At 38.3% G+C, this 13,601-nt stretch overlaps 1 protein-coding gene and 1 pseudogene across 6 annotated transcripts in view; one reads left to right on the top strand and one right to left on the bottom strand.

Annotated features, from left to right (window-relative positions):
* The window catches only part of SLFN11 (schlafen family member 11), an 18,554-nt gene extending 4,953 nt beyond the window's left edge, over positions 1-13,601 (top strand). For all 6 annotated transcript variants that reach the window (XM_033089386.1, XM_033089380.1, XM_033089385.1 and 3 more), the window contains 4 exons: positions 1,818-2,878; positions 3,794-3,922; positions 9,881-10,604; positions 10,809-13,601. In XM_033089386.1, the coding sequence (XP_032945277.1) occupies positions 1,825-2,878; positions 3,794-3,922; positions 9,881-10,604; positions 10,809-11,595 (2,694 nt within the window). In that variant the 5' untranslated portion in view covers positions 1,818-1,824 and the 3' untranslated portion in view covers positions 11,596-13,601. The remainder of the gene's footprint in view (positions 1-1,817; positions 2,879-3,793; positions 3,923-9,880; positions 10,605-10,808) is intronic.
* On the bottom strand, positions 178-606 carry LOC117012894 (60S ribosomal protein L35a-like; annotated as a pseudogene).

The raw sequence follows: 13,601 nt of genomic DNA, 5'->3' as shown, positions 1-13,601 counted from the left end.
TGTAGGGCACAGCTCATGTCCAAGTCCAGTTGTCATTAGTTGCAGGGGACATAGCCCATCATCCCTTGCAGGAGTCAAACTGACAACCTTGTGGTTGAGAGCCCACTGGCCCATGTGGGAATCCAACCAGCAGCCTTTGGCGTTAGGAGCACGGAGTTCCAACCACCTGGGCGGGCCCAATCCTAAGCATTTTGAGTCCCCTTCCCCATGGTACTATTGAATTTTTTTTTTTTTTTTACAAGAGAACAAGTCCACTTTATTTACTTTTCAGTAAGTTTAAATCCTTGAGGGGTACAGCATTACACAGATTCTGTGTCCGATGGCCTTAGCAGGAAGGTTGCTTCAGAAATGGGCACGAACCATTCCACTGTTTCCATGAGCACGAGTTCCCTTTCCCCAGATTACTCTGGTTTTGTTCAGTTTGCCACCAGGAGTCACGGTGTTCTTTGCCTAGTAAACATAATCACATCTCTTGCTTAGATACAATTCAGTTTCATCTCGAGTATAAACACCTTCAATTTTAAGAAGAGCTGTGTGCTCGCTCTGGTTCAGGAGACCCCGCTTATAGCCAGCAAAAATGGCTTTGAACAACAGCTTTCCAGGCATATTTTTCCTTTTAGAAGTCCTGTTCCCAGCAGGCCCCCACAGGCCCCAAGATGGCAGGAAAAGTGCTGCTGTTTTGATTTGCTCAACCACTCCAAAATACAAGTTCTCTGACATCATAAAGACTTAGAATCCATCGACCCTTCTTTTTCCCCGTTTATCAGATCCTCCCCCTGCCCTGGCCATCTTCATTTCCCACCCTGCCCTAAGAACGCATATAGTCCAAATGTTCAATCACTTTCTTACTAGTGATCTAAATTTACATGCCTTACTCTCCTTTTAAATTTTTTTGGAGGTAAAGATTTTGGTTTTTATGTTATAATTTCAAACTTACAGAGATCAAAATAACTAATATGTCCACCACCCAAATTTAATAGAAGTCAGTTTAAAAATGTATTAAAACTTTTCAAATATGCACAAAAGTGAAGAGAATGGGATCGCAAATCCCCATTTATCAATCACCCACGTTCAAGAATCATTGATCTGGGGCGGCCAGGTGGCTCGGTTGGTGCCGGAGCTCTGAACAACAGGGTTGCCGGTTTGATTCCCACATGGGCCGATGAGCTGCACCCTCCACAACTGGAATGAAGACAGCGAGCTGCCGCCGAGCTTCCAGAGGGGCGGCCGGATGGCTCAGTTGGTTAGAGCGCAAGCTCTCAAAAACAAGGTTGCCGGTTCTAAACCCCAACGGGACTTGGAACTGAGCTGCGCCCTCCACAACTAGAGTGAAGGGCAGCTACTTGGAGCTGATGGGCCCTGGAGAAACACAGCTCCCTAATATTCCCCAATAAAATAAAAAGAATCATTGATCTATTGCCAATAAGTGGTACCACTAACCAATCACCGAAGCCAAAAGCCCAGTTACTAAATTTTGATCTTTTCTCCTGATTTCTATCTGGTCAATACAGAGCCATGTTAGTTGTGTTCCCTAACCATCAGATACACTCAAATTCTTTTCATCCCCACTGCCAGGGTACCATCTCACATGGATACTGCAAAATCCTCCCGACTGCAATTACTTGATGCAACCATTTCCTTCCAGACAGTAATCTCTGAGATGCAGGGCTATGCTCATTCTTATCTAACACTTAATCTCTACTCCCCAGCACTTAGCAGGAACTCTATAAATATTTTTAATTAATGAGTACGGTTTTATGTGCTATATAATCTGCTTCATTAACATGAGGTATGTGTTTTAATGGTTTCCGTTGCAGAGAGAAAATGGAGATGCAGAAATCATCTTTGGTGGTAGAATTATCTTACCCAGATTTGGTCATCAGTGTAGGAGAAATAACTCTTGGTGAAGCTAACAGAAAAAAGCTGCAGAAAACTCAAAGAGAGAAAGAGAGGGAGAAGTTTACACAGGCTGCATGTGCTTTATTAAACTCAGGAGGAGGAGTGATTCGGATGGAAATGGCAAACAACGATGAGCATCACGTGGAGATGGGACTGGATTTAGAAGAGTGTTTGAGAACACTTATTATGTCTAAAGATTTGCAGGCTTTCTTTGATACTAAGCAACAAGGGAGGTGTTATTACGTTTTTGTTAAATCTTGGAACAGTGACCCTTTCCCTGAAGACCGGTCCATCAAACCCCGCATTTGCAGCCTGAGCTCTTCGTTATACTGTAGGTCTCTCACCTCTGTGGTTTGCATGGATTCAAGTGAGGCATTCAATTTCCTGAAAACCAAGAAAAGAAATACAGAAACCTTGAAGGAAGAACCTTCTTGTAAAGTTCGCAGGGTTACACCTCGATACCATAACTCGAATCCTGCTTACCTAATTTTCGAAAGAGACCAGCTTGAATATGGTGAAATCCTGCCTTTTCCTGAGTCTCAACATGTAGAGTTTAAACAATTCTCTACAAAACACATCGTAGAGTATGTAAAAAGCACAATTCCAGAGTACATCTCTGCATTTGCAAACACTGAAGAAGGCTATCTTTTTATTGGAGTGGATGATAAGACTAAGAAAGTTCTGGGATGTCCTAAGGAAAATGTTGACTGTAACGCTTTGAAAATGAAAATAGAAGCTACAATAGCCAAATTACCTCGTGTCCATTTTTGCCAATCCCAAAGCCAGTTAACTTACACAGTCAAAATCTTGAATGTGTTAGCCAACGGAGAGCTCTATGGCTACGCTTGTGTGATCCGAGTGCAGCCATTCTGTTGTGCAGTGTTCTCAGAAGCTCCCAAATCATGGATGGTGAAGGATAAAAACGTCTGCAGCCTGACAACTGAGGAATGGGTAGACATGATGATGGACGCCGATCCAGGTAAGAGGGGAAATGTACCTCCCTCCCTGTCCTTTCTACCTCTTTAGCACCTTCATATTAAACAAGGTTTCCTTTATTTCCTGTGACTTTGAAATTCTCACACCCACTAAACTCTGTTTTTCAAATCTCCAAGTATCCTGCTTTCCATACCTGATAAGATTTTTGTTGGGTAATTAGTAGCCCAAATCAGTGTCCTATAATAGGCAATTTTTTCACATCAGAAGATGAAAAGAAAAATTTGGGGGAATGGTTACCTAGCTCCAGTCATTTATTAAACATTCAGGATTTTTGTGAGCCAGTTGTTAAACACAGTCATTATTAAAAATGAAGTTATAGAAACTTACAATTAAATTATATTAAAAACAAGTGTAATAAATACAAACTCACCACTTCCTAATAATTTACTGCGTTTTAATATTATCTTTGCTTGTGAAGTTATTTATGTTTATTTGTTATCTGTGGTGGAATCACTGTCAAAGGCCGTGCTACTATGCATTTCTTCCCAACTCTGTATTTATTGACATCACATTGGTAGCTTGAAATTGTCCACAGTAGGAATATTTCCACCACAGAAATAAGCTACATGTACAGATATGTTTACTCAAAGAATGTGCTACATAGCATAAAATAAATTCAAACAAAAGGCTATCTAGACATACAGAGTGAAGAATTATGTTGAATGGGAAACACATTCAAACTTCCAAATCATGTCTCTTCAATAGTGGATTTCGGCAACCATCATGTGCAATAAAGGTACTTGTCTACACAGGGTAAATGGGCCATTATCTTGCGATTATCTTTCAAGTCACACCACCTGCACTGTCACATACTATACTTACTCAGAAGGCCTCTTTCAGTGGTGAAAAAACGAACTAACGTATCACACAATAACACCAGTTTTCTTTCTTTCTTAAGATCTTCTGTGCTTGTCCAAAGAATTTGAATCTCAGCTGAGTCTGTCTAGCAGCCCTCCTCTTAGCAGACCGGTGTACTCCAAGAAAGGCCTGGAACATAAGAAGACTCTCCAGAGACTGTTATTTCCAGGTAGTCACTGTGGTTTGCCTACTTGACACCAGCCATTTTGTATGGTAGGATAAGGGGAGGTAAATGGTTATGTTTGTTTTTTAAAATCCTGAAAGTATGCTCTACAGACCTATGTGTACAGGGTGGTAATACAAATCTATCGGTGATAAGTAATTTAGACATGAATTCTAACTGATGCCACTGGCTGAGGCAGTACCACACATAGAATCCAGGAATATTATTGCCCTAAAGACCATTTGGTCTTGTAGTTCTCAAATTGCACTGATCATCAGTATTTCTGGTTATTTAAAAAAGTACAGATACCTGGTCCACTACTCCACACTTAATAAATAAGAATATTTGGGGATAGCACCTCATAATGCACATTTTTATCAAGCTTATTCACATGATTCTGATGTTGATCCAGATTGGAAATCTTTTATCTAGTTGAACTAGAGGCATGCATTGCACCAGGAGCAAAAAATTGCCTAACTCTGCCAGATTTTTCCAGAGGGGTGGCTGTTATGAATATAAATAAAAGAATAAATATTAATGTTTATAGCAAGATGCAACACAAAACAAATAAAATGAAGATCAATTGTGAACACTTTCGAACATGTTTCAGATTTAGGAGAAACAATCTTGTTTAACAGCATGAAATAATGATACAGAACAAAGGACAGTGTCTGTTTTCTGCTTTCATCCCTCACTCCAAACTTGTTAGGCCTTTTCTAGGAATCCATTGCTGTCCTCTTTCTATACTTCTAGAGTGGGAAAACCTCTTGCTTAAGTCTATGCAGTAAATCAGTTGCTTACCTGGCACTAGAATTTGATCCATAAATGTCCTGGAAATGTGTAAAGATCTATCATTATCTAATAGATAATGATTGCCGAATTTAAGATTTTATTTTTTTCCCTTACGTGAGGTCTTTGCATTCATTTGCACATCAAATTTATATTTTAAAAATTGTCCACAATAAACAGTATTAGATACACGAGTAAGCATAAGCATTGATAATAATTTTCTAAACCCAGTAAGCTCCATTTTAGTACAGCTTATTACCATGGAATAAGTTATAAGGAAAAGGAAATACTGGACTGTATGCTCATAAAGCGACAATCTATTATTATATAAATAATCAATTTTCCAGGAATTGTACCAAACATCTGAAGAATAGATACTTCCAACACTATTAAAATTGTTCCAGAGCCATAGAAAAAGAATTAAAATTATCAAGTTATTTTTTTAAGCAGGAGTAACAGTAATTACAAAACCTGAAAGCACAATAAAGGAAAAAATTAGACTAATTTATGAATGAGGATGCAAAGCTAGAACTCCAGGGATGAAAAGAGAAATCAACATTACAGAGTTATTGTTATAATTCAAGATGTCTGTATTTCTATGCAAAAAATATGATTATCTTCTGATACATTGAAAAGGCATTTGAAAAAACTTAATACAATTCTTGATTTTAAAAAAATCAGTAAAATGGAACCCATAGATATTTCTTTAATGTAATATTTATATCTAATATCTATATCTATTATGTTAATTGAGAGGTATTGGAGGCATTCTATTAAATTCAGGAACAAAACAATCATATGCACTACTGCAACTTTGGTGTAATATCACCAAATGAAATTAGCTAAGAGAAATTGAGGGGGGGTGAAAATTGAAGAAGGTAAGACTCTATATTTTTGGAAAGTTCAAGAGAATCGATGAAAAACTACTATAAACAGTAAAAGAATTCAAAATGAATATAATTAATTGCATTACATAGTATTATAAGAAACATGTGAAAATTAATATGCAGAGTTCGATAGCCTAATATAACAATGCAAGAAAATACCCCATTTTCAATAGCAACAAAAAGTTAAAATATCCAGGATAAACCAATCTGAGAAAAAAAATTAAAACAATATTGAAGGACACGGATGAATACTTGAATCAAATGGAAACACAAGTCATGTTCATGAAAAGAAGATATCATAAACTTGTAGATTCTCTGTTATTTTATAAATGTAATGAGATATCAGTAAAAAACAAGAGATTAATCTAGACAATCTTATTCTAAAGTAACAGTGGAAAAGTAAATAAGCAAGAAGAGCCAGGAAATGAAAACCTGAAAAGAGCAAACAAGAAAAGTTATCCAGATATAAAAACATTATAAAGCCTCTAATAAAAAGAGTTGTATGTGCATATAATTAGACTTAGGGTATAGAATAGAGAGTCTGGAAATAGATGCAAACACATATGAGGATTTAGTTTATGATGCACTTGACTTCTCAAGAAAGTAAAGTAGATGTTTCAGTAAAGAGATTTTGGGTTAACTGGGTAGCAGTTTATTTTTAAACAGATGGATTCACACTTCATGCCATATACCAACATAAACTCTATGGATCATGAATTTAAAACAAAATATTAAAGCCATAAATGTTTTAGAAGAAAACATGGGCAAATGCTTTTATAACTTTGGCAAAAAGATTAGAAAAATCAAGATTCAAAATACCAAAGCCATGAAAGAAAGGATTGATATATACGACTGCACACTTTTTTTTTTTTTTTTTTTAAAGCATTGTGCATGGCAAAGCCACTAAGAAAGGTCAAAGGACCATTGACCAACTGGGAGAAATATTTGCAACTTATATCATCACAAAGAGTCAATGTCTCTAATATGTAAAAAGCTCCCAGAAGTTGATAAGGATGAAAAAAACAACCACTTAACAGAAAAATCAACAAAGACATTTTAGAAAAAATAAAATTCAAATGGCTTCAAACATTTAAAAAGATGCTTAATATTAATCAAAATAAGAGACATGCAAATTAAAATGAGATATCATTTCTCTCTACGGGAATGTAAAAAGTAAAGAAATCTGACATTATCTTTTATATGCTACGCTGTGGGAACACAAGTCTTCTCATACATTACTTGTTAGAGTGCATATTGGTACAATTGGCAATATCTGTCAGAATTACGAATACGTTTGCCTTTTTATCCAGTAATGCCACTGCTGGGAATTTATTCTTCATATATACCTGCATACATACCAAATGTACGAGATTACCTATTGTACTATTATCATAACAGCAAAAGATTGGGGGCAGGAATCTATGTGCCTATCAATAGGGACTGGTTAAATAAAATATGGCACATCTATAAAATGGCATGTTAGATAACTGGAAAAAAAAGTAAAGAAGTTCTTATGTACTGATATAGAAAGATCACCAACATATAATATATTGTTAAGTGTGAAAAAGTAAGTGTCAAACAGTTTACTACCTATTATGTAAGAAAGGGGGAATATTTGCATAAAGGAATTTTGGAGGAATAGGCAAGAAACTAAATAAGAATGTATGGTTGGGGAGTAGGATAGGGTTGGGGAGGCAGGAAATGGAGCAAATGGAAATAGGAGTGTTTTGCTATTTGGACTATGGGAATGTATTCCTGATTAAAATTAATTTTTTAAAAGCCAATTTTCATTTTCAGAGTCTGCTACTATTATTATTAGGTTTGGAATACTAACAGTGCTAAAGAAAAAGTTTGTTTTTTGTTTTACAATAAGATTCCAGACATTAAGAATTAGAGATGTCCTCAGCACATTAATTAGCATTGATTGATAATAATTTGCCTTCCGGTTAACCACTGTACTCGTAAATATTTATCTTGGACGAAATGTAATAACTGAAATAGAAATTTTGTCTATCACTGGAGTTATTGATACTAAAGAAAATCGGGGCCTGAGCAGTAGGTCAGAATCAAGCAGCCCCCAATGACTTTTGTCCTGGTGTCCTAAACCATTAGGAGCCCTCACCTGATTTCCTATAGTTTGAAAACAACTACTTTGGACATTTCAGTGCTTTTTTTCTTAAGATTTCCCTGGATCCACAGTGGGATTAGTGTTCAGAATGGATACAAAATTCTATGGGAGCTCAGAGGAGAGAAGGACATGGGAGTTCTGGAGAAGATGAGAGGGGTTTATCAGGTGACAAAAGTGGAGGAGGGTATTAGAGTCTCAGAGCACAGCTCTGCAAAGGCACAGAGGCCCCAAGTCTCATGGAGAGTGTGATGCATGTAGCGTGGTGTCATATATTGAACTCCCATTTGAGTCCCTGTGATTTACTAAGTGTCATGTAGAATATCAAAGAAATGAAAGGGACACTTCTTGCCTTCACATAATTTCCTTAGGAAGCATGTCCCATTGCATAATTAAAGAAAAATAAGACCTATTCAACGATGAGGTAAAACACGTTTGCGATGAGATACGTTAGTGATTTTCTCCAATTATCAGGAGAGGTGGTCTGTATGACCTGCACGGCAGTGCGGTAGAGTGAAAACAACAGAGGGTCTGGTGTCCAAGGTTTGGGTTTGGACTCTGGCTCTGCCATTTCCTATGGGTGTGACCATGTGACCATGGGCAACTCACTTGACCTCTTTGAGTTTCCATTTTCTCATATGAAAAAGAGTATAATAAGTATATCTGCCTTGTACAATTGTGAGGCCCACAGATATGTGTAAGCTCCCTAGTACAATCAACAAATGACATAGTTTTCATTTTATGCTTCCTTTGGTTGCTAAAGTTCCATTTTAAACATGTTCTTATATTATTCTATTTCGCCCATTCTTAGTGGTGTGTTTCTCCCCACCTTTTAACATCTCTAAAATCTGGATATGTCCCATAATGGATGCCATCTCCCACTTGCTCCCATCCAAGTTGCAGGCATAACCTAGTTGCACGAACACCTAGTACAAGTGAGAAAGCAAAAGTGACAATGAACAATAAACAATTACCAACAAGATGGGTAATTTCACTTAAAATTACCACTACAAATCTTGTGATCTGACACCACCACAACAGGATGAAAACAATCTCTTCATTTTTTTTATCCTCATTTGGAACAAATGATCATTGAAATAAGTTTAAAACCCTACAGTGTGAATCTATTCTTATGTCACATAGTTGTGCTTTGCTCCCTTGTGACAAAGGGAAGGCTCTTGTGACGGATGCAGTCTCACACTGATTTGTAAGTGATGCCAGAATTCTGCTTCAGGAGAGTTAGCTCAGGGCCTAACTTCAGGGTCTCCCAGTCCAGGACCACAGGGGCTCTCTGCTAATAAAAGGTTCAATGAGCACCTTCTTCCTGGAACGGCTCCTTCTACCTCCATCAATGGGGACTATTCAAAGAAATATTGAGATTCAGATATTTTAGAGTAGGAAGGAGAACAGAACTAACATTTCGCAAGCAACTACAATGAGCCAGATAATTTATACTATTTCATTTATTCCTCACCATAGGAAATGTGCTATTTTTTTTCTTCTTTAAAGTTTATTGGGGTGACGATTGTTAATAAAGTTACATAGATTTCAGGTGGACAATTCTGTATCACATCATCTATAAATCCCATTGTGTGTTCACCACCCAGAGTCAGTTCTCTTTCCATCACATTAGACCCCGGAAATGTGCTATTTTTAATGTGGTTTTTTTGTTTTTGTTTGTTTTACAGTTGAGGGAATAGTCTTAGAGAAATGAAGGAATTTTCCAAGGTCATAAACAGAGTAAACACATAGGTTTCGATCAGGGGTGTCCAAACTTTTTTCAACGTTTTTCACCAAGGGCCATGTGCGGTAAAATACACAAACAGCCGGGCCACTCACTCGAGGTGAAGTACGTATTACCTCACCTGGTTTATTTAAGTAAACTCAATATATTTTTGGAATTTGCTGCCGGCCAATTAAAAATGGATTGCGGGCTGTAGTTGGCCCGCGGGTCGCTGTTTGGACACCCCTGGTTTAGATGAAGCGTGCCCGATTTTCAAGACTTCTTTTCCTTTATTATAAAATATTTACAAAAGAATATATACCAAAATCCATACTTTATCATGATTAATTATAATTAAGTTTAATAAATAATGTTATGAATTATAATTAATCATAAAATAAATATGTTGACCACAAATTTATAATTCTTTCCATGTCTAGTGACACCAGGAGATTTGCAGTATACTCCCAAATCCCTCTGGGAGGAGCTGTCCTCAGAGCATGAAGGTCTGGAGGAATTAATAAATAAGCAAATGCAGCCTTTCTCCCACGGCATTTTGATCCTTTCTAGAAGCTGGGCTGTTGACCTGAATTTGCAAGAGAAGCAGGGAGTCATCTGTGATGCTCTGCTGGTAACAGAGAACAGCCCCCCCATTTTCTACACCATCCTCAGGAAACAAGATGCAGATGGGAAGAGTTACTGCACCGGTACTGCCTTTACTTTGAAGCAGAAGCTGGTGAACATGGGGGGCTACACCGGAAAGCTGTGTGTCATGACCAAGGTCCTCCATCTGAGTCCTGAGAGCAATGCAGAGTCCTCTGAAGGTTCAGGCTCTCTGATTAATTACCCTAAGTCCTATAACCTTGCAAACGCCCAGCAGATGGAAGACTTGCTACAGTCCCTCGTGATTGTTTTGCTCAGCTTCAGGTCTTTCCTGAGTGACCAGCTTGGCTGTGAAATTTTAAATCTTCTCACAGTCCAACAGTATGAGATCTTCTCAAAAAACATCCGCAAAAACAGAGAACTGTTTGTCCAAGGCTTACCTGGCTCAGGGAAGACAATCATAGCCATGAAGATCATGGAGAAAATCAAGAATGTGTTTGGCTGTGAAGAAAATGAAATTCTCTATGTTTGTGAGAACCAGCTTCTGAGGAACTCTATCGGGTAAGCAGTTGGATTTTATTGTCACTACATTAGGTTCAATCTGAGAATTCCATACTCCAGTGCACCCAAACTACCTTGCTCCTTAAGAGTTGGGTGGTAAAATGATCTGTAACAACAGTCCTATGTTCATAGGAGTATGCTGGAGTAATTTTCCTTCTTTCTTTACTTGGAGAAAACCTAAGTATGTCATTTTAATTTTTACAGTAATAAAGGTATCTGCTGTGCAGTGACTCGGAAAACCTTCATGAGTAATGACTTCGAAAAGATTCAACACATCATCATTGATGAAGCTCAGAATTTTCGCAATGAAAATGGGGACTGGTATAAGAAGGCCAAAATCATCACTCAGAGAGGAGAGGATTCAATTCTCTGGGTCTTTCTGGACTACTTTCAGACCAGTCACATGGATGACAGTGGCCTCCCCCGTCTCTCAGATCAGAATTCAAGAGAAGAGCTCACCAGAGTGGTCCGCAATGCAGATCCAATAGCTAAGTACCTACAACGTATAATGCAGAAGATCAGAGTAAAGCTACCACGTAACATTCCCCAGAGATCCCTGGAGATACTGCGTGAGGCTGAGTGGTGTCAGGGTGTTCCAGGCTTCTGCACTATTAAGAAGTGCTCAAACTTGCAAGACATAGGTACCTATGTAGCAGAGAAGTGCCAGTGGTTCTTGAGGAATGGTTATTCCCCTGATGATATTGTTGTGCTTTGTAGCACAATGGAGGAAGTGGAAAAATATAAAGATTACTTTTCAAAACCAATGAGGAAGAGAACAATGTCTCAGAACAATGTTACCTCCATTTTGGCCAATAACATCATGTTCGAGAGTATTCGTAGATTTTCAGGCCTGGAAAGAAACATCGTGTTTGGGATCAATCCAAGCGCAGCTGAGTCAGCTATTTTCTACAATCTTCTTCTCTGTCTGGCTTCCAGGGCCAGGAAGCATCTGTATATTGTGACGCTTCTTGACTGGGAGATCCCAACCTAAGAAGAGTTGATAGAGATAAAATATTCCCTCTATCCCTTCAGTTTCAGAAAAAGAATGACTACTCTGCATCATAAAAACATTATTTCTAACAATGGACGCTTGCAAGATAACTGGCTTCAGAGTTGTTGCTATATTCTGTGAAAGGAACACCTGAAAAGTCTAATTCTTCATGTTCTCAACAAAGGTGTCACAGTGCTTTCACAAGACTCCCCATTTGTGTGTCTGCATTTGCAAACACTGAAGGAGGGTATGTATTTTGGGGGGTGCATGATGAGACCCATTAAAACATGGGATGTGAAAAAGAGAAAATAGATCTTACCACCTTGAGGGCCTCTATTGATGACTGCATTAAGAAGTTACCTGTCCATCATTTCTGTATGCAGAAGTGTGACATAAAATATACCATCAAATTCCTTGAAGGACACAATCAGGGGACCCTCCATGGATATGTCTGCGGCCAAAGTGGAACAATTCTGCTGTGCGGTGTTTGTCAAAGAGCCTGGTGCCTGGCAGGTGAAGAAAAACCGTGTGAAACAGCTGGACACAAAGGAATGGGCAGCTTGGATGATGGAAGCTGACCCAGGTCAGGGAGCAGAATCCACAATGACTGTAATATTGCTGGGGGTTGGGAGGGAGGAAAAGGAGGTATTATTTTAGAATCTGGGGAAAGAGAGGTACTGAGTTGCAGATGTCTGATTTGTTAATTCCTATCGGTGCTGTTGGTGGCACTGCCCTCCTTTCCTTCTTCCCATCTTAAATATCCTGCATTCAGCAGATGCCCGGGCTAGCCGACCCACCAGAGGGTGGTGCAGGAGGCTATTTGACCAGGTCATTTCTATTTTCACCTCCTTTCTTGTGTTCATAGTCAAGTCTCTTCTTTTTCCATTCTGATTATAAACTCACATTTAATTATTCAGGAAATTCACGTGTGGTGGCAGAGACCCAAAGACAGGCAATGGGAAAGTTTTATATTGGGGGGGAGGAAGGAAGGCCCAGGTATGATCTATTTTGCGGTTGTTCTAGGGAAGCTGGAGTGGGCTTACTGGAAGAAGGACATCTTATGTCACTGGTTAGGGGAGCCCAGTTGGCTTTTTCGGTTGGCGCTGCGTTGGAAGGAGGAAGCAGGCAGTTATGGACCATGTCCTGACCGCTTCTGGCCAATTGCTGCAGGGGTGGTGGGTCAGAGTTCTGTGTTCATACATGCTCTGGCTAGTGTCCCTTTGTATATTCAGTTTCAACCTCAAAACTTCTAGATGAAAACAAAGAAAATATTTTTACCTTGGGTTCAGCAAACATATCTTAGAGATGATACTAAATGCACAATATATAAAAGAAAAAATTAATATATTGGACCTTGAGAAGGTCTTCTTACTGAAACACACTGTTAAGAGAATGAAAATACAAGCCCTTGACTGGACAAAATATTTGCAAATGATATACCTGATAAAGAACTTGTATCTATCTAATTTCTGTATAGAACTCTTGAAAGGCAATAAAAACAACCAACCCAATTTAAAAATGGATAAAAGATTTGAACAGATACTTCACCAAAGAAGGTATATAGATAGCAAATAAGTATATGAAATGATGTTCGACGTCATTAGTCATTAGTAAATGCCAGTTAAAACTACAATAAGATAACACTACATACCTATTAAAATAGCTAAAAGGACTCACCATACCAGGTGTTGGTGAGGCTGTGAAGGAAAGGAACTTGCACACACGCCTGGTAGGAACATAAAGTACAAGCATGTTGGGAAAGAGTTTGGTAGTTTCATACACTTACCATATGACCCAGACATTCCACTTCTAAATATTTACCCAAGAGAAATGAAAACATGTCCATACAGAGTTGTACAAGAATGTCCATTACACTGTTATTTGTAAAAGCCATAAACTACTAACAACCCAAATACCCATCAATAGAAACAGATTTTGATTATCCATACAATGGGATACTACTCAGCAAAAAAAAAAAATAATAAGAGAACTGACTTTGGGTGGTG

Source organism: Rhinolophus ferrumequinum, chromosome 21, assembly GCF_004115265.2.
Source record: "Rhinolophus ferrumequinum isolate MPI-CBG mRhiFer1 chromosome 21, mRhiFer1_v1.p, whole genome shotgun sequence".
NCBI classification, from domain to species: Eukaryota; Metazoa; Chordata; class Mammalia; order Chiroptera; family Rhinolophidae; genus Rhinolophus; species Rhinolophus ferrumequinum.
This window is presented reverse-complemented; position numbering and strand designations above follow the sequence as displayed.